This window comes from Coenobita brevimanus, chromosome 106, assembly GCF_032717465.1.
Source record: "Coenobita brevimanus isolate Jiangsu-jjx chromosome 106, ASM3271746v2, whole genome shotgun sequence".
NCBI classification, from domain to species: Eukaryota; Metazoa; Arthropoda; class Malacostraca; order Decapoda; family Coenobitidae; genus Coenobita; species Coenobita brevimanus.
In genome coordinates this window covers 1,747,073-1,770,084 of record NC_137059.1, presented here as the reverse complement: position 1 = coordinate 1,770,084, position 23,012 = coordinate 1,747,073, and the positions used below count along the sequence as shown (strand labels likewise).

Sequence of the window (23,012 nt, the reverse complement as noted above, 5' to 3'; positions counted from 1 at the left end):
GTAGGTCTGGCTATCACAGAGCTAGCTGATGGGCAATAGCACCGGTGTTATGGAAACCCATGTTATGGAAGGCACAGAGCCTGTGGGCAAAACAGCTTGTGACTGATACCCTCCCAAGAGTCACCCCTAATGACACCCCATGCCTGACCTAACCCTCTCAAACTGGCCTTAAATGTGCTAAACCATGATAAACACAGTTAAAAACAAACTGTCCTTAAAGAAATGGTAGCCTGAAATGTGGAGGCTGACTACACAATCACCCACACCAACACCCAGAACATCACCCCTATTCCATCACCTACACCTTCCCACATCACCCATCACCACACCCCAACCCCACGCCAATGAAGATCTGAGCAGTCACATGCCCTGCACTGTGAGATATGTGTCAGTGCAGTGGCTGAAAATGTCATATTTGGGTATGTTTGGGCCACATTCTGCACTGCAGTAGATCTTTCCGAATCTTGGTAAGGCTTAGAAATTGATCAGCAGCCAATTGTGTTACTGTATAGGCAATCAGTGTTAAGGGTGAGATTATTATGGGCAATCCTACTGTATTATGTACCATAATAGAATATCATTATGAAAGAAATTTAATACTGCTTCCTATACAGTAGATACATTAACTTTGTACTTACAGTATTAAAAATAATAATTTTGTGTTTTAGTTTCAAGAAGTTCAGTTGAGCTATGAAAGAAACGACACTTCAAAATGTATGATAAAGAAAGCTTTGTACTTCTGACTGAAAACAGTTACAGTACTATAGAATCAGGAAGAATACCAGAGAAAAAAAAAATGCTGGTCAGCATATTATTTTACCTAAGAAAAAATGAGGTTAGACAGCTGAGGGTGCAACACAGATGTAGCAAGCATGAGAATATTTTAACTGGAAAATTACTAGTAGAATACCTGTAGGAAATAACAGTAGATATGGTGCGCTACAGTATATACTATTAGGTACGGTAGTTTTCATTGTAAGTAAGGATCTGAGTTTTCAATCTATTTTTCATATTTATGCTCCAACAATAATATGCCTTCATCTACCCTAGCCTCTTCATTATGATGATGTACTGGATATTTTTGATCATGCTATCTTCATATAATTTTATTCAGCCCAGGAAATACTTTCAAAATAACTTTCATCATCTGATTGAAAGAGACATACCAGTTCAGCTCAACTCTTCTGTCCCATCCCAACCCCACCTTTTCCTTATACTCAGTAAAGTCCCTCACTCTCATTTCAGCTCATGCATTATGTGCCATTAACAAACAAAAGCTCACCAACAGTTTCTTTCCACCATTGTGTCCTACCGTCCAAGCTTCTCAAATGTAAAAGATTATCCTTCTTTGCCATACCCTTTTGTTGTATGCTTCATATTGCTGTCACATAAAAGTATTCCATGCAGAACATTCCAGTGCCATAACTGGCAAGGAAGTGTTGGCAAACTTTTGATCATGATATCAGTTCTCCTTTTTCTCTCATACTTCTCCCTGCCCATTATGCATGGACCTGGTCTTGACTTTTCCTAAGGTTTCTTGTGCCTCACTCTTTGGCCTTGGTTAATCTCCTTAATCCTTCCAGTATCATTGTTTGATATGCTGTGCAGAACAGGTTAATATCTCTGTGGTTTTCATGGTTTCCACTAATACCTTTTTTGTTGATAATGAAAGAGTAACTCTTCCCTACCTGTAATAATATCTCTCTGGTTGTAATGCCTTCCTTTATCACCCTTTCCTTTGGATAGTGAAACAGTATCTTGTGCCTTCCTTATAATAATTCTTCCCCAGGTGGAGTATGACAGCTGTGGTCAGAGCAACAAAGATGAGTGCTTTGCCAATACCTTCAGCAAGACAGTGTATGATGATGAGGCACTGACAGCTGGAAGACTGAGCCGCAACCCTTCTGTTCGCCGTGCCAACTCTCGTGACTCAGATGAACTTGCCAGGAGGCGTCTCAGAGCCCTCCCATGTGGACCAGTGGAGATTCAGGAGCACATCGATAAGTCTCCCGATGTCTTTGTGCCAACCAAGCGAACCATATTCACGGTACAAGGTGGAACAAATAACTCAGACCAAGCCAGGGCGACTCCAACATTTGTAGAAAGCCAAGATGAAGTAGAGGTGGAGTCTGAGGCAGGGTCAGGGAGAGGGTCTGGGACAGCAGCTGGGAAGGGACCTGAGACTGGACCAGGAGCAGAGCCTGAGGAATTTGGTCAGAGGAGCCACAGCCACACGATAACACAAACCCAAAACAAGAAAATTAATAACAGTTCTTCAGCAAAGCCAGTGAATGTACCTGCCACTACTTCAGCCTCTGAAGGAATGAAAATTATGGCAGAAACTATTCATGGTAAAATTAATGGGAAAGCTTCTGGCAGCAGAGATCTGACTCAGAGTCCTCAGGATGTGAGTGCAGATCTCATTCATATGTCTGAAAGTAAACACAATAAACCCTCTCAACAGGGCAGCCAGCCAGAAATGGTCATTACATTGGATGACCAAAGCCCTAGCTTAGAGGATATAAACAGTGAGAATACATCCACTCTGTGCTTACATAGGTACCCTACAGATAATATTCCCTCTCAGGCAGCTGTAGCAACTGCCACAGCTGTAACTGCTGCACTCCTTCAGATGCCAGGACCAACCAGTCCACCAATTGAGTCCAAAAAGAAAGTTCTTGAGGCAGTTAATGAGGGTGTTCCTGCAGTACGTAATATAATTAAGAAATTTAACCAACGAATCACAGAGAATCAGGAGTTGCTGGGAAGTCCGTTCAGGTCCCCTCCCAGCAGCCCTCCCTGGCACTCCCCACGCACACAGAGGAAACTGCTCGCTGATCTTAGCACTGTTTGTAAAAAAGAGGACATTCCTTCTTCTAAGGATACTACTTACATAGACTCTAATGTCCCTAAATCATCTGGCCAGGACACTAAATCCCCATCTGGTGGTGTTGTTAAGTCTCAGAGTACTTCAGTTATTGCCTCTAATCTGGATCCTTCACACCAGATGCAGAGATCAGCAAGTGGATTGTGTGTGCAGGCAGGTAGTAAAAACACAAGTGATGCTCACTGGAACAAGGCAACAGGTATTTTTTCTTCTCCACAGTTATCAAGATTGAAAGATCCAATTACTGGTGAAACCTGGAGACCATCACCCAGTGTCAGTCCGGCCATCAGTCCCATCCCAACTGACCTCGACACTTCCTGTGACATGGAGTATGCAGCAGATAATTCCCAGCAGCCAACACAGGATCGTTCTGGTGCATCCTCTCAAGCAGAAAGCAGAAGTCCTGCTACACATCTTCGCGCTCTGAGACTCAAGAGAGCAAAGGAGGAGTTTCTTTCACGTGGAGCAGCCCCTCTGAGAAGTGAGTTAAGAATAAATGATTACTCTGATCCTGTCAAAATGAGACACAGCAGCGGAACAGCAAGTACTGAAGACAGCTGGCAAGAGTCCGACGAATTCTGTGCTGTTGATCCTTCTCCTGTTCATCCTTCACCAACTCCTACTGAAATGAGCTCCCCAGAGAAGGAGGAGACGCATGACAAACCTCCCAAAGCAGCCCCCAGACGTCGCAACATTCCAAAGAAGGATTCATTTCGAAGGCAGAGTGCAGGCTGCCTTATGGAAGAATCTAATCCACTTAGTTATTCATCACAGGTTGTCAAGTCTGCCTCATCTGGAGGCATAGGAAGCAGCAAACGGCATTCTCGGTGCTCCATTGAATCACAGTCTCCAGATCGCAGAAAGCCATCCATAGACCCATCAGTTGACTCCTCAAAATCATTTGGCTTATTTAGGATTTTTCGTCGCAACAGAAGTAAAGATAAGAGAGACATGCCAGCAGTCCAGAGATTATGCCGGCAGAGTTTGCTAGTGGACTTTGCAGGTGGGAGGACTCGAACACAAAGCGCCTCTCCACAACCCACCGCAGAGTCTCAGCTGCGAGCATTACCAGAAGCTGAAGGGGAGGCGGCCGCAGGGGGAGCACAGTCTTCTAAAACACTGCCTAGGGGAAGCTCCATGGAAACCCCTCCCTCTGGTCCCATAGCTCCCTCCCGCTCGTGCCCCTCCTCTCCTGTGGCCCCTCGCCGGTCACGCACAGCAAACTGGCTGGCTAGAGGTCGCCAGATATTCAAAAGCCGGTCGCCATCACCAGGCAAGAAGCCTCGGTGACAAGAACTTTTTACTTCACAAAAGCCAAACCCATCTTCAAAAGTATATTGTTTTGTATTCATAATTTATCAGGGAATTATACAATGACAAATCATGATGTTCCTGGAATAGGTTTGGAGACTGGGTCACCATAAAAAAAAAACTGTGTAAATAAAACATTACCTCAGTGTTATAACTGACTGGTATTGCAGTTGTGATGTAAATAAAGTAAAATGTAAACTCAATCCACAGTTCAGATACTGTATAACTATTCTCACTGTGTTCTTTTCATCTAAAATGAGAAAAAAATTGATTGTGCAGAAGAGCTTCATCTTCTATACAGTACAGACTCTCAAATCCAAAATGCACTGGGCCAAAGACTTTACAGAATATAGAAAATTTTGGAATGCTGAGTAGTGATAACCAATGATGCAATAAACAGTCTACAGTATCATTAATGATAAATATGGTGAAGTACCAGTAACCTGTATGAACAGTATTACTATCATATTCTGTTCTTATACATCTAAAAAAAAACAATCTTCAGATATTCACTGATTATATGAGGAAAGGTGATATCAAAATCCCCCATCACATGGAAAAATATTTTGGAGAGTGGAGGACTTCAGAAATCTGATTTTCGGATTTCAAAGTTTGTACTGTATTGTTCTAAGCTGACCAGTACAAGTATAACTATAAGCAGGTTTGTGCAATATTCTTGTTGCAACATTCAGTACCATAACAATAGTTCTTGTCTGCCTGTCAACCTTTGTGGTGTACTGAGCATCTCCCCTCACTGTGATAAGAGTAGACTTGGCTGCAGCTTCACAGACTGAGGAAAATTTATAAGTTTTGTGTTAATATATTTATATTGTTAATACAGTGTAGCTATTTCTAAATCTGTCTGTACTTAACCTTCATTGATGATATGATTTTTTTTCACTGTTCTACTGTATGTAATGCATTAACCCCTTCAGTCTGATGACATTTCAAATTTTGTTCTTGCTGTATCCTGATGACTTTTTTTAGCTTAGAAAAGATCTCTCATACTGGACACATTAATGAAGGTTGTTACTAATTCTTACAGTTTGAAAAGGTGTTCACAAGGTAAATAAAACTGTGTGAAATTAGCAAGTGTCAAATGAAAAATGTGTCAGTGGAATGAAGCAGTGAATATGGGTTTGGCATGTGGAGAAAGCAGCAATGTGAAAGTTATCATTGTTGTTGTGGCTTCAGGCTTATCTCAAATGTGAACCCAGTGGACTGCAGGCTTAAGCTGCCAATCTGCAGTCCACCATCCTCTTTTCATGGGATAGGGAAGAAATTGAGAGATGTCTGTGTAACCAGGCAACTGAGCCACCTAAATATATCAGTGCCACTATATGAAGGCATCCTTTTCCAGCACTTTTTTTTTTTTAATGCAAGAAAGAAAGAACCAAAGGCCAGGAACCTGCAAACCATTCCTTCAAAGAAAAAACAAAAACAATACAAAACAGAGCCAAATTCAAGATCCATTCATTTGAAGATGCCTGGACACACTGCGTTTGAAAGACTGGAGATCATAGGAAGTAGGAAACAGACAGAGAGAGATGGTTCCAGAGTTGACCTGTTGCATAAATGAAGGACTGGGAGTAATGGCTGACTTGTACATCAGAGAGTTGGAGAGAAAAGGGGTGACAGTTTGTTGCTAGATGGGTGCTATGTGCCCGTTGTAGAGGTGGAGGGATGCAAGGAGACAGTTCAGAGGAGCAGCGACCACTGAAGTGTGAGGGTAAATGAACTGAGAAACAAAAACTCCTATGGACAAATCAAGCAAAACACGGGATGAGGTCCTGAAGGGGAATGCCAGAGTTACAGGATTTGCTATGGATACTGTGGAAGATTACAGACAGCCCTCCATATCTGGGGAGGTTATTGAACATAACCCGCATGAACTGAGAAATCCAAGAGTAATTTTTGCCCCCCTGCAAATGGTCCAAGCAGTTGTAATTTAATTTTGTGATGACCTAAAAAAAAACATTACAGTGCTCCAGAACATCACCTGACATTAGACTCTACTTGTTTAAAGTGTATATTGAGAGGAGATACCACAGGTTGTCCAGTATTCCCAAAACACACCTTAAATCAGTGTAATTCGAGGTGGCCTGCTAACCCATGAATATAATCAATGTTGCAAATACCAAAGCCATGAAAAGGGAAGGCCAACCATATGAAACTTGCAGAATAGCCATGAGGTACACGTGGCAGACTCTGACAAGCATGGAGCAGTGCCTTTCAAAATGTATGTATTCACACTGGTAAGCCATACAGGTATATCTGTATACATAGGCTGTTTCCTCTCTAACAGGGGGTAGCCAAGACAGGACAACACACTCACCGAAATACTCATCCACACACATGCACACATTTACTTGTATCTTAGCCTCTGAGGGGAGAAGGGACCACTCCTCACCACACCACACCGCACGAGGGTCAACTGTGCAGTGCAATTCAGCAACAATTGCAGCAGGGCTTGAGAGCTGAGCTGTTTTACCCCTGCTCCATCGTAATGGACCCATCCCCTTCCCCGCACCAGACCCAATCAACTGATCAGACCAGATGAGGGAGAATATCCCATCGGAAGGTCTATCTATCTATCTATATACCTAGGCTGCTTCCCCCATGGAAGGGAGGTAGCTGAGACAGGACGACACACTCCCCATTTACTCATCCATTCAAACACAGTCAATCGCATCTTAGCCCCAAAGGGGAGAAGGGACAACAACTGCGCAGTGCAATCAGTGACATCCGCAGCAGGGCCCGACAGCAGAGCTGGTTTACCCCTGCCACATCATAATAGACCCATCCCCTTATGCGCACCTGACTGACTAGCTAATCAGATCAAATGTGGGAGAATATCCCCTCAGGGCTGCGTCATCATTTATACATTCACAATTTCTCTCCACTTATTTCTGTCATGCACAGCCACTCTTCCTTCCTCAACAGACATCCCTCTCGCATCCAGCGTTCTCTTCACACTGTCCATCCATCCTATTCGTGGTCTCCCTCTCAGCCTTACACCTCTCACATCAGATCTAGTTATCGTTTTCACCAATCACTCATTATCCATTCTCTCCATATGCCCAAACCATCGCAACACCCTCTGCTCAACTCTACCAACCATCTCCCGAACAACTCCAGTTCTCCTTCGCACTTCATCATTTCGCACTCAATCCATACACGTCACTCCACACATACTCCTCAGACACCTCATCTCCATTACATTCAAACTTTTCCTCTCTGCTACACCCATATTCCATGTTTCAGCCCCATATAACGCAGTCGGTACCACAACACCCTCATACAGCCTTCTCTTTACATCCATTCTAAGCGAACGACATCTAAACACTTTTTTCATTCCTCCCAGCACCTTTCCTACTTCATTTCTGCATCTATTCTTCCATCCATAGCAACATGCGACCCTATATATTTAAAACACTCCACCTCCTCAAGCAACTCACCATTCAAAACTATATTCATCCCCCTACCATCTATCAACCTCGTACACTTCATCACTTTACTCTTATTCTCATTTACTTTCAATTTCCTCCTTTCACACACCCTTCCAAACTCCTCTACCAGCTGTCTCAATCTCTCCTCTGAATCAGCCACCAGTGCAGTATCATCTGCAAACAGCAGCTGCTTAAGATTCCACTCTTCACCAGACTCAGACTTCCACCTAAAACACTTGCATTCATCTCTCTTACAACACCATCCATATAAATATTAAACAACCAAGGCGACATCACACATCCCTGTCACAGCCCCACTCTCACGGGAAACCAATCACTCACAGCATTTCCCACTCTTACACAAGCTCTACTATTTAGATAAAAACTTTTCACCCGTTTTAGTAACCTACCATCAAGTCCATACAATCTTAAAACAGTCCACAAAGCCTCCCTATCAATTCTGTCATACGTTTTCTCTAAATCTATGAATGCCCAAAACACATCCTTGCCTTTCGCTAAATACTTTTCACACACTTGTCTCACAGCAATCACCTGATCCACGCATCCCCTCCCTCTCCTAAAGCCACACTGCTCATCACCAATTACTCCCTCTGTACCCTCTCTAACTCTCATAATTAACACTCTACCATACACCTTACCTACAACACTCAACAGACATACCCGTAAAGCTAGTACATTCATACTTATCACCCATGCCTTTATACAACGGGACCACACAAGCACTTGCCCAGTCAATTGGCACAATACCTTTCACAAAGCACACATTCAACAATCTTACTAACCAGTCAACAATAGTCACTCCACCACTCTTCAGGCATTCAACAGCACACCCATCCATACCTGCAGCTTTCCCTGTTTTCATCTCCTTTACTGCCTTCTCCACTTCCTCCTTCGTGATCAAAGAATCATTCAACTCTCCCAACACATTTATTCCTTGCACCCTTCCATCTGCCACAATCTCAGCTACCCTTTCCTCCTCTACATTTAACAATCTTTCAAAATACTCTGCCCATCTCTTCCTTACTGCATCAGTCTCAATTAACATCCTTCCATCCTCTGCTTTTATTCGCTCTTCCTTCCCCGACTCTCCCTTTCGCATCCTTTTCACTTCCTTCCAAAACATTTTCTTACTCTGTTGAAAATTCTCAGTCAGCCGCCTACCCCACCTCTCATCTGCTGCCACTTTAGCATCACGCACAGCTCTTCTCGCCCTATTCCTCCTTTCCTTATACCTCTCATATGACACCTCATCCTTCCTCTGCAGCCACACTTCATATGCACGACTCTTCTCTGTCACAGCCATACTTACTTCCTCGCACCACCATTCACTTCCTTTTCTTACACCACCACCCACACGTCTCACACCATGCACACACCTCTTCTGCATGCCCCACCACAGCACTCTTAAACAACTGCCATTCCTCCTCCACACTGCCATTTTCCTGATCTTTCACTGCGTTCCACTCATCTTTCAATTTCTCCTGATACTCTATCATTTTCTCTCTTTTATCCAACTTACTCACTTTCAAAACCTCCCTGCCACACCTAACCCTCCTAGCTCTCACCCATCTCATACCTACTCTTAACTTTCCCTCCACCAGGTAGTGGTCAGACATACCTCCACCCTCCCCTCTCAGAACTCTCACATCCAACAATCTTCCTATTACATTCCTAGACACAACCACATAGTCCATCAAAGCTCTTTCAACAACCCTTCCACCCTCCTGTCTCACCCATGTATACTTATAAATATCTTTCTTCTCAAACAGCGTATTTCCAATCACCATCTCTCGCTCAACACACATCCCTATCATTCGTTCCCCATTTTCATTTCTTCCAAACACACCATGCATACCAACTACGCCGTCAACTGCTACATTTCCCACTCTAGCATTCAGATCTCCCATCATTACCACATTCACATTCGCTCCAAAACTCTGCAGACACTCATCAACATCATTCCAGAAAGACTCCCTCTCTTCTTCATCCCTTTCACTACCAGGCCCATATGCACTCACAAACACCCACAACTCCCGTTCAAATTTCGCTTTCACCCACATCAGTCTCGATGACACCTCCTTCCATTCAATCACACACTGCTGTACTTCCGGACTCACTAACAAGGCCACACCTTCTCTCGCCCTTCCTCTATCAACACCAGACAATCTTCCAGTCACACTTCCAAACATAGACTCACCCTTCCCTTTCATCTTCGTTTCACTCAAAGCTAACACATCCAACTTTCTTCTCACAAACATTCTCCCAATCTCCTCCCTTTTAGCCTCAATCGTACTACATCCACGCACATTCATAGACCCAATCTTCAGGGTACGGGGATAACTCAATCGGGAGGTAAGTAGTTGGAGGGAAGCCATACAATTTCACACCAAGCAAAGACACGTATTCCAGTGTTAAGGTGGTAAATGGAAGCTTTGCTAATAATGGCTCATCGGACTTCATGCGACCTCAACATGGTGTTCAAGCTGTAACTCAGTTCCATCAAGTGAAAACAAACTGACTATAGTATGGGGCATTTAATTATAAGTCACTGTACTGCAGAGAACAAATCCACTCAACACAATGTCACTCTCTCTCTCATACTGTCACACTACATACTACCATACCTCACCACCACACCTCCACGGTCATACCATTCATAACCACACTTCATAATACCACAACACACTACTGTACGACACCTCATATGTCACACCCCAGTATCACACTTCACACTACCACACCACACTACTGTAACAACCCCACATTGCCACACCAAATGCCTGTCTGCTGGCCTGTCTGTCTGTTGTTCTGCCTACCTTCACCATACCTGCCTGCTTACCTGCCAGCCAGCCAGCCTACCTGACCAAGTTCCTGTCTGCCTGTCTACCTTTATGTCTGCCTTCCTGCTTGTGTGCCAACCAGCCAGCCTATCTGACTGAGTACTTGCCTGCCTCTCAGCTTGACAACTTGCCCCCCTGTGTGCCTCCCAGCCCGCCTGCCTGTCTGTTTACCAGTCATAAAGGCAGGTAGGCTGACAGGCAGGATGAGACCTAGGAAGGGTGGCAGACAGGCAGGTGAGGGAAGAGTCCGGATTAAGTACCCTAGCCTCAGGACCTACACTTCCCATTAAAAAAAAAAAAAACACCAGCCATGTTCCACCCAGGTCCCCAATTGTACTGCTGGGTGAATTAGGACAGGGGGAAATAAACTGCACCCAACAGTCTGGCCGGGATGAGAGTCGACCTCTGGACATTTCAACCAATGCTCTCTCTCTCTCTCTCTCTAAGTGCTACGAAGCCTCCTACACGGCAGTACAGTATGACACAAGAATTGAACCTTTGACTCGATTCCCACAATCATTTTAAACCCAGTCCTGCTCGGTGAGACGCACAGATACGAGGTGCAGTACAAAAGTCGATTAATTTTCATCTAAGGAACTGGTCCAATCCTACCCGAAATTCGACAAGCCTTCGTTATCAGGTAAGAATGAGGTTCGTATTCTCGTCGGGTAATGAAGCTCCCTAGCACCTCTTCCTGAACAATTTATTTTCCAAACTACCCATTATTATCCTCTTTTTTTATTATATCCTTGTAATGTCGACACAGATTGCATGTCTAACACACAAAAATATAGAAAAGGAGAAGAGGTGTTAGTAAGCTTCCTAATCAGTCTCTCAAATCACCCTCCATTCTGACTACAGCTGGACGTCGACTGAGCTGAAAGGGGTTAGAGAAAATGTGCTTCGTTTCTCGGGCATTATAAAAAAAAAAAAAAAAAAAAAAAAAAAAGTTTCGTTTCTCGTGCATTAAAAAAAAAAGAAAAAGGTGATGATAGAGCAATGAATGAAAAAAAAAAGTGACAAAAAAAATTAATGAATAAGGGGCCTATGGGAATTAGTTTTAGATGCATCAGAGATGATGTAACCATTGACTGAAGGGTGTTAGAATATGAATGTAGACAAAAATATCAAAATTCGTCAGTGATTTACTCTTTATTATTCATTCATTTTAACTAGAGGGAGCTTTTCATCCTTTTGCTGCTCCTTTCTCGTATCTTAGTGCAAAATAAGACAATACCAAGGCTCACCATCCATTCTATAGAACTTCGTGACTAGCACCATATTCTACAGTGTTCGTTTCTTATTACAGATGAATATTACGGACTGAGTTGGCAATTTTATGCCTAGTTAAAGTGAACAGATCATAGTAAAGACTCAGTGGCCCGCATTCTCGTCCGGTAAGGGAGCTCCCTCTCACCTCTTCCTTAACCATTTATTTTTAGCTATGGCTGGTTAATGTCCTCTTGTACGTTATTTATGCGGAGTAAGGCGATATTGGAAGGGGTTAATGAAGGCTGTATCTAACCCCTCGTGTTCGAAAAGTCTCTCCTAAGCTGAATACAGTCGCCAGGAGACATCAGTAAAATGAAAAAAATCATCGCATTGAATGGGTTACGATTACAATGCGTGGATTTTCTTTAACAGCGGCAACATGAGGGTTGAAAGGTTACAAAAGAATGGAAAAAAGGCAGAATATAAGAGGGAAGTGGAGGAGCGGGCAAATATGGATTGGAGCACATGGGGGAGGTGGAAGGTGTGTGCAAAATATTCACAGAAGAAATCTGTGCAGCATGTGAGGTGGTGTGTGGGGTGAAGAGAAGACGAAAGGGGGTGCAGGGAACAGCATGGTGGAATGAAGAGGTGAAAGACGCTGTGGCAAAAAAGAAGAAAGCATATAGTAAGTGGATGAGAAACAGGGGCGTGGAAGAAGTTTAGTGACGGAAGAGAGTTTTATGTACAGAGGAAGAGGGAGGTGAAAAGATTAGTAAAAGAGAATAAGAAGAAAGTGGGTCAGGAATTTGGGAGGAAATTGAGTGAAAAGTGGAGGGAATGTAAGAAAATGTTCTGGAAAGAGGTAAAGATAATTAGACAGGGTGCGAAAGAAGTTAGTTGGGGAGTGAAAGATAAACATGGTAGATTACTAGTGGAGAAGGGAGAAAGGGTGCGCAAGTGGAGAGAACACTTAAGGAATTGTTGAACGCAGAGAATGAAAGTACAGTAATGCGAGTACAAGTGGCTGGGGAATGGCTAGGAGAAGGAGGGATGTGAGAAGATAGGCAGAAATCAGTAGGATAGAAATTTTAGAAGCAATGAAGAAAGTTAAAATGGGGAAAGCTCCAGAAATTGATGGAGTGTGTGGTGAAATGCTGAAGCATGGGGGAGAGATAGTAGTAGAATGGATGTTTAAGATGTGCGATTGGCCTGGGAGGAGGGGAGGTTTGGAAGTCAGGTATAATTATTCCTCTGTACAAAGGAAAATTCGAAAAAGAAATGTGTGGTAGTCATAGGGTCATTTGTCTTAGCGTAATAGGAAAAGTATATGGCAAGATACTTACTAACAGAGTTAGGGAAATAACAGAGGAATCAGTTGGAGAAGAACTTGGAGGTTTTAGGAAGAGAAGAGGTTGTGTAGATCAGATATTCTTAGATCTATAGTGGAAAAGTTTCTAGAGAAGAGAAAGAGGCTGTATGCGGCTTTCATGGATTTGGAGAAAGCATATGACAGGGTGGATAGAGAAGGATTGTGGAAAGTATTAAGAATATATGGAGTAGATGGGAAGTTGTTGAAGACCGTGAGGAGTGTTTATGAGGGTGCTAAGGCTGCAGTGCGTGTGGATAGTGAACTGAGTGAATTTTTCTATTTGATGGTTAGATTGAAGCAAGGATGTGTCATGTCTCCGTGGTTGTTTAATCTGTATATGGATGGGGTTATAAAAGAGATACAGGGTAGGGCAGTGGATGTTGGAGCGGCCTTAGTGAAAGAGGGCACTGTCAGGAAACTCCCTGTACTGTTGGTTGCATATGATACTGTGTTGTTAAGTGAAGACGAAAGGGAGTTGCACGGCTTGGTGGTTGAATCTGAGAGTGTGTGTAAGAAGCGGAATCTAAAGGTAAATGTACGGAAGGATGAAGTTATGGTCTTCGTGAGAAGTGAAGTGTGTACAGTGAGGTTGGATGAGGAGGAAATGGAAAATGTGAGTGCGTTTAAGTACTTGGGTAGTGTGATGAGTAAGTTTAGAAGTTTAGGGGATGAAGTGCTTGAAAGGGTACAACAAGAAAGAAAGGCTGCTGGTTCCTTGAAAGCAGTGACAAGAAACAAGGAAGTGAGCATGGAAGTGAAAGTTACTACATGACAGTATTGTGGTACCAACTCTAACGTATGGAAGTGAAGCTTGGACACTGTTGGAGGGACAGAAGTCAAGAGAGAGAGCAGTGGAAATGAGTTATTTGAGAGGAGCATGTGGAGTCACATGGAGAGACAGACTAACAAATGAGGAAGTGAAGGAGCGTTGTGGAGTGGATGTGGATGTGATAGGAAGCGTTAGGAGAAACACAATGAGGTGGTTTGGCCATGTGGAGAGGATGGAAAGTGAGAGACTGACGAGGAGTGTACGTGAGTGAGGTGGACGGCGAGAGGGAGAGGGCGATCGCGGCCAAGGATAAAATGGAGGGATGGAGTGGAGAGATGTATGAGAGACGGGGGTGTGAGCTGGGAGCAGGGCAATGAAATAGCGGGGGACAAGGTGACATGGAGGCGATTTGTTTGTGGCCACCCCTTACGGGATTAGGGCGTCTGGCAATTGATAGATAGATAGATAGGCAACATGAGCTACCGTATATGCACATTAAAAGGACAAAACAACCAAAACTGCAAACATCTATACGATATACAAACACCTATACATTACATGAAGACCTATACGGTATACGAACACCTATATGGTACGGCATATAAACACCAGTACGGCATACGAACACAGTATACGAACACCTACGTGATTAATGAACTTATACAGTATACAAACACCTGTACGACATATGAACACATACGGTATACGAAAACCTATACGGTATAAGAACACCTATAATCAAAACAATGTCGCTAAATAAATATGGACATTACATGGACATACAACACATTAAACATATAAATATAGTACATATACTTACAAACTCTGAAGCATGAGACACACGAACAAGAAAATACGTACATACATAGACTGCGTAAACACATTAAACATTTCAATACATACAGATATATATACACATCCTGAAGCTAAACATAACGAATTACCAAGATATACATAAGGACTTACAAAAACAGAAAATATTAAAACTGTATACGGTACTTACAAAAACCACATTTCTTGGACAGTACATTCATGGATATTGACTATTTTTAAAATCAAAGACGATTACTGTAAAGAACTCGACGCAAGAGGACACTTTTATTTTATACAGTTCTCTAGCAGATCAATATCTAATGTAATATAGCCATGAGTGCTAAGGGAAATAAAGTGAAGAAGCGAGATAAGTTTATGGAATAAAAACAGGGGTGATTATATTTCACACACACACACACACACACACACACACACACACACACACACACTCATTCCTGTAAAGATACAATTAGGTAAGAACAATTAGGTAAGAACACACACACACACACACACACACACACACACACACACACACACACACCGCTCGCTGGTGCAGTGGTAACGTTCCCGCTTGCCAACTGGTAGACGGGAGTTCGCGCCTCGCTCAGGTTGCGAAAAGTTTCACTGACGAAGTGGGTGGTTACTGTCCCCCTTGAGCAAGGGGACGGGCGTGTGGGTGTGTGAAGGTCACAGCCTTGCCCTTAGATCGGACTATATGAGCTCTCAGCTCCCTTCCGGGAGGGTAAAAGCTGACGATCACGACCATCAAGTGATCCTGACCGACCGACCCGGTGAATTACACACACACACACACACACACACACACACACAAATCCACGAATGTACTGTCCTGATAATTACCAACAAATGTAGGAAAAAAGGTAAATACATGAAAGAACTTGAACAGGCCCGTGCTTAGAGGAGAGTTCGATTATTATTGTAGCAGCAGTAGTAGTAGTGGCAGTTCAGCATTAGGTCTTTCCTAAACATAATCGCCCTGAACCGAATAAATTAAACTACTGAGCCATCGTAGTGAAGGGGTTAACGTAGCTACTGTAAATAAGGCACGATATTTGAAAGAGATTAAAAAAATAACATGAGGCCAGATTGGATATTACCTGCAATACATTTAACTACTATCTGCCCATGTATTTTTTATTCTTGCAACTTTCAGACGATTTTATTCAGCTCACGAGACCAACTGGAGGGGTCAGATGCAGCCTTTTTTTTTTTTTTTTTTTTCATCATGTGGTTTTTCCTAAATTGAATAAAGATCGCTAGAATTAATAAGCGTCAACGGAATAAAAAAAAAATCATTATACTGTTAGTAAAAATATTAGTTATGTTTAGTATTAGCCCAAGTGATCAACAAAGCCAAATTGTTATCATATAAATAATAAAGGAATTTTAGGGAATGTTGCCGTTTTGAAATTCATCCGACAACATAATGTATTTTCGCTACCGTCACATCATCATATTCCGCAATGGCGAGTAACTTCAACTCGACAGGGTTAGATACAGCCTTCATCAACCCGTGTATTACGAAAAATCATTCATTTTATAAAATCGACAAGAAGCAGCAAACAGAAAATGTGAAATATACCATCGGGCTGAAGTGGTGAAGTGAGAGGGGTCCACACGCATCTCCAATCTAAGCACGGGCCTGCGCCGACATGGATGCGCACTGCCTGGTTAGGAAGCTTTCTCGTTCATGTAATCTTAACATCCTTTTTTATCTTATTTCTGTTGGTATTAAAGGCATATAAAAAGCACAGATGATAATGATGTGGAGAAAAATTCACGATAAATAGCCAAGAAAGTGGTGCAAGAAAGCTTCCTACACGAGCCATCTCTCCGTACTTACCGCCGCCTCCTGGCTCGCACGCCTCGTTGTCCACTACTTTTGCGACTCCAGCGACGCACACACATGCAAACAGGGGCCAAGTAACGTCTCCAGCTTCTCACCGACGCACACGCACGCAGCTGGGCGTAAACTGATCGTCGCAGCACCGTAAACAGCCGTAAACTTAGCCAGAACGCAGAAGTGTCCACCAACCCAAACAGCGTCACATAGACTAAGCTCACTGTGTCCCGCACCTCCTTACATCACAGAGTTGCCTGATAGTAATTTTGGCGATAGAAACGTAAATGTGGCATTTTTTTCTACCAGACCAGTGAATTCATATGGCTTATTTAACACACAGCACATTAATGAGAATCTATAGCCCATGTAGGTATGTGTCAATAGTGTATATTGAATTTGTGAAACCGATATTTTGGTTGGCGTCAGTACGGACCTCTGCTGAAGATGCCGAAGAGATCAACATTTTATCAAATTCTCTACATGATGAAACTGAGCAGCACGTTTTCCTTATCTCGCAGAATTACACCTTAATGTTCTCTTATATTTTATCGATAATTAGCATTGAGGATTTATATCATTACCACTTTTCTATATTTATTTATTTTGTATCTTACCCCTAAAAATTCCTACCTGTGTCATTCAAGTAAGACCAAAGTTTATGCACACATAACTTACAAGAGTATATTAACATGCCAGATACAGAAATAAACTAGTAAGGATAGAGATACTAGGAAGCTTACTAAATTAACGAGAATACAGACCTATAATATATATAATGCCAAAAATTTATACCTGAGTAACACTGTAGGTTTATTTTCATCTGACGGGACATTGCCACTCTCTGTTTTAATACTTAGTTGTGACTGTGTGAAATTTGCTTACCGGTAGTCCTATTTGTGAGGCAGGGATGAGTCTCCGTAGTTACAAGTCAAAAATATCTTCCAATCTGACTGCACCTGGCCATCTTTATCAGGTAAAAACAAACCCCACAGACTGTCATGAATGCGCACTGTTTGTGACTGTGCAGCCATATCCACCTTGTGTGGGTGTGACTGAAGGCTTGAAAAAATAACAAATTGAGGTGTATCCGATAAAGTTATATACTTTAGCGTCAGTTATAGTCCTTGGGCAATCACGCTTGATGGTGCGTGGGGAATGGTTGAGCAGGCATAGGCCCATATTCCCATCGATTACGGGAGCTCCGTAACACCTACTCCTAACCGATTTATTTTGTTTATTATATTACTCTCCTCTTCTGTATTACATAGATTACAGTATTTCAATATCGCCATACTCTCCACAGACAACGCAGAAAAGATTATTTACCAGCTATATCCAGTAATAAATCAATAATGAAGAGGCTCTAGGGAGATATCTTACCCAGTGAGATTACGAACTCCAGGCAGGAAATATTAAGATCTCGTAAGTTATAGTCGTGTGATTTCTTGAGGCATCATTCAGAGACACTTAAAGGCGTTGGAGAAGTATGTAGAGAAGGGAACGAAGTTGTATGCTACCTTCATGGATCTGGAGAAAGCATTATGGCAGAGTTGACAAAATAGGAATATGGATGGTACTGAGACTGTCCATGTGGAGAGGATGGAGTATGAGAGACTGACAAGGTGTGTGTGTGACCGAGGTGGAGGGGGGAAAGGGGGAGGCAGGGCAGAGTTGCCAAATGGGAATATGTATGGTACTGTGACTGGCCATATGGAGAGGATGGAGTATGAGAGACTGACTAGGAGTGTATGTGACTGAGGTGGAGGGGAAAAGGGGGAGGGAGGGACCTAGGATGAGATGGAAGGATGGCATGAAGTGAAGAGAAAGGGGGAAGGGACGTGAGTTAGAGGTGGGCAGCCAAATGATAGGACAGGGCGACGTGGAAGCATTTTGTGTGTGGCCACCCCTTACGGGATTAAGGCGTCAGGCAATAGATAGACAAATGAATGGATGGATGGATATTTAGACAGAGAGACAGACAGATAGATAAATAGACCTGTATATGGGAAATTGGTGAATGTTGTTAAGAGTACGTATGAGGGTACAAGGGCAACGGTACATGTGGAAGATGAACCAAGATAGGCCTTTGATATTACTAATTGATTGAAACAAGGATGTGTCATGTCTCCCTGGTTGTTTGATATAATAAGGGTAGTCCGTATATAACGTATCGCATTTTTTCTATGTACGAGGACGAATCACATGGAGAGACAGACTAACAAATGAGGAAGTGAAGGAACTTTGCGATATGGACGTGGATGTGATAGGAAGCGTTAGGAGAAACACACCGAGGTGGTTTGGCCATGTGGAGAGGATGGAAAGTGAGAGACAGTCGAGGAGTGTGTATGTGAGTGAGGTGGAAAGGGGGAGAGGAAGGGGGAGGCCAAGGATGAGATGAAGGGATGAAGTGGCGAGGTATGAGAGAGGGGGATGTGAGCTGCAAGCAGGGCAGTGAAATGGCGCGGGACAGAGCGACATGGAGGCGATTTGTTTGTGGCCACCCCTTACGGGATTAAGGCGTCTGGCAATAGACATAGACGAGGACGACCTATTTTGCTGAAGTGAGGAGCAGAGAAGTCCTGATTGCTTCGTGAAATTTCTAGTCAGCTTTGCAATCAGTAGACGTATGAAAACAAACTACGGAGCATGAAAAACGTTACGGGAAGTAGAAAATTATATGGGATAGTCACTGGGAAAGCTGACTGAGCCGTCCCCAAAACACACGAGAAGTAAGTTGTATAAGGACCACCTTGTATATGGATGGAATTAGGCTATAAAAGTACGGAAATGGATGTTGACGTGTCCGGTGAGAGTCAGAGAGAGGAGAGCGGAAATTTCTTATAGCCTACTGTTGTTTGCTGATGATGCTTTTCTGCTTTCTCCAGGTTTGCAACTCTGAGCCGATGCTGCAGCCCGTCATCCTCCTTTCGAGTGAGGTCGGGAAGGCAGGGGACAGTCTGAAGGCCCTGGCAGTTCCTCCGTCTGTGCTGGGTTGATTCCTTGTCCAGGTTCGTCGGCACAACCACGGGAGTAACCTCATGTACCACACCATCACAGCTCAATCCTTCAAAACCTCAACAAAAAAAACTCCGGGAGCGACCGCCAGAAATAGCCGAATTCCTGCAATCCACTGGTTTCATGTCCAGGTATGTCTCGAGTTACAACACCATCTACAGAGGTGGATCCAGGAATATTTCTGAGGTGTTGCCCCTATCCAGACTAATGAGGGTTCGACATCCCCTTGCTCTAAGTAACATTTGTCAGCAAGGATAGATTGTGTGAGAGAAATAAGCATAATAACCATTAAAAAATGCGTTTTATATATGATGCACATTACTGGATACATTACCTTAGTGTGATAAACCAGGGATGTTACCGGGGCAGCATGGGCAACACCCCTGGATCCGCCCTTGATCAAGGTCTGTTAAGTGAAAACGAGTGGAGTTATAAGGCCTGGTGAATGAATGTAGAAATTAGCGTATGAAACGAAGACTGAAAGGGAGGGTAGAAAAGAGTAAGGTTATGGTTTCTGAGAGGAATGAAATCGCGGGGTTAAAGTGAGGCAGGAACAATTAGATGGTTAGGAAATGGAGATTGTGAATATTTTCAAGTATGTAAGTAGTGTGATGAGCAAAGATGGGCGAGAAAGGGTGTAGGGAGGAAGAAAGGTAGTAGAGTTGTAGGTACTGTATGTCTATCTATCTGCCTATTTATCTACCTAATCTATCTGTGTATCTATTTATTTATCTACCTAATTTATCTGTCTACCTATCGATCTATTGCCAGACGCCTTAATCCCGCAAAGGGTGCCCACAAACAAATCCTTTCCACGCCGCCATGATCTGACCACCCTGCAACTCATCTCCCCTCACCCCTTTCATATATCTTTTCACTCCATTTCTCAATCTCTTTCTTGGTCTCCCTCTCCCTCTCTCCCCCTCTCCCTCGCTCATAAACACTCTCGTAGTTAAATTCTCATGGGATTTCCTTAGACTTTAGCACAGTCTGATTTAATACCGTCGTTAAGTCAATATTATCTCTTTTAGGTCATATCCCGTTTATCTTAGTGAACTGACTTAACACCTCTTCCTTAGCTATTTATTTACTGTCACTGTTTTTTTTTTTTTTATTATTATTTATGGACTCTCTCTCTCTCTCTCTCTCTCTCTCTCTCGTAAGGGGTGGCCACAGACTAATCTACTCCATTTCACCCTGTCCTCCGCCCCCAGGCTGCCCATTCTCAAACTCATCCCCTTCCCTCTTTTTTATCCCATCCCTCACCTCATCCTCGGCCTCCCCCTCCTCCTCACACGTACACTCTCCTACCTCCTCTTCCCCTCCATCTCATTAATATATACTCTTCTAGTCAGTCTCTCATTCTCGACACAAATGGCCTGAATAATAACATGACGTGCCTTATAATACATTCTCGTTTGTTAAGAGTGCTCCCTCCCTTAACCCACGTTTTTTAGCGATTTATGTTGTATTTTATTTATGGTGCAGGAGAGCGACGCCTTCACGTGGTGGCACCGACATAACCAGGTGGCTCTGCTCCCTGAAACCTCCCTCTACTCCTCTATCCCCTGAAAGGAGGAGGAAGGACTGCTGGAATTGGGTATCTTCAGTCTGCAGTCCACTGGGTTTATGTTCAGATGAGCCTGGTGTTGCAACTACTTCCACTACTACTACTAATAGTACTATTACTGCTACTACTACTACTGGTACTATTACTACTACTAAATTTACTACCACTACCACCACTACTACTTCTACTACTACTGTTACTACTATTACCACCACTGCTGCTGCTACTACTGATACTACTACTACTGTTCTACTGCTTTTCCAACTCTACCACTACCACCACCAGCACCACCACCACCACCACCACCACCACTACTACTACCACTACGACGACGAGCCACCACCACCACCACGACAAACCAACACCACCACCACGACAAACCAACACCACCACGACCACCACCACCATGTAACCACGACAAGCCAGCACCATCACCACCACCAACACCACCACGACAAACCAACACCACCACCACCACGACAAACCAACACCATCACCACCACCAACACCACCACGACAAACCAACACCACCACCACCACGACAAACCAACACCATCACCACCACCACGACAAACCAACACCATCACCACCACCACGACAAACCAACACCACCACCAACACCAACACCACCACGACAAACCAACACCACCACCAACACCAACACCACCACGACAAACCAACACCACCACCAACACCACGACAAACCACCACCACCACCACCACAACGACAAACCAACACCACCACCACCACCACGACAAACCAACACCACCACTACCACCACGACAAACCAACACCACCACTACCACCACGACAAACCAACACCACCATGACAAACCAACACCACCACAACAAACCAACACCACCACGACAAACCATCACCACCATTACTACCAGTACGACGATGAGCCACCACCACCACGACCACCACGACAAACCACACCGCACCACCACCACCACCACCATGACAAACCACCACCACCATCACCACCACCACCACGACAAACCACCACCACCACCATCACCACTACCACCACCACCACCATCACCACTACCACCACCACCACCACCACGACAAACCACCACCACCACAACCAAGACAAACCACCACCACCACCACCACCACGACAAACCACCACCACCACAACCAAGACAAACCACCACCACCACAACCAAGACAAACCACCACCACCACCACCACCACCACGACAAACCACCACCACCACCACCATCACCACTACCACCACCACCACCATCACCACCACGACAAACCACCACCACCACAACCAAGACAAACCACCACCACCACCACCACGACAAACCACCACCACGACAAACCACCATCACCACCAACACGACAAATCACAACCACCATCACCACCACTACCACAACCACCACCACCACCAACAGCAATACCACCACTACCACTACGACAAACCACCACCACCACCACTACTACTACTACTACTACTACTCCTACTACTATTACTATTACTACTACTACTACTACCATGGGATTCATTTTGCATATTACATCATATTATTCTTTTGTCTGATGCTAATATTTTCAACAGATCAACACTGGCCTGGAGAGAGACAGCTTCGTGCGGTGGCGCCGATGTACCCCTTCGGAGGACCTACCCAGATGCAGAAACGTATCTCCCTAATGGATGCTGGTGGACTGCAGAGGTGGTAGCCTGCAGTCCACTGGGTTTACGTTTAGATGCCCATGGGGTGCAACTACTACTACTGCTACCACTAATGCTACCACCACCACTACAACTGCTACTACTACTACTACCACCACCACCACCACCGCTGCAACTACTACTGCTGCAACTACTGCTGCTGCTACCACCACCACCACCATCACTACTAATACTACTGCTACTA

General features: G+C 43.9%; 1 protein-coding gene across 1 annotated transcript in view; it reads left to right on the top strand.

Moving 5' to 3' along the window:
- LOC145416474 (uncharacterized) overlaps positions 1–4,988 on the top strand; it is a 64,509-nt gene extending 59,521 nt beyond the window's left edge. The window contains exon 26 of the mRNA XM_080285430.1: positions 1,790–4,988. Coding sequence (XP_080141556.1) covers positions 1,790–4,177 — 2,388 coding nt within the window. The 3' untranslated portion in view covers positions 4,178–4,988. The remainder of the gene's footprint in view (positions 1–1,789) is intronic.
- The last annotated feature ends 18,024 nt before the right edge of the window (positions 4,989–23,012 follow it).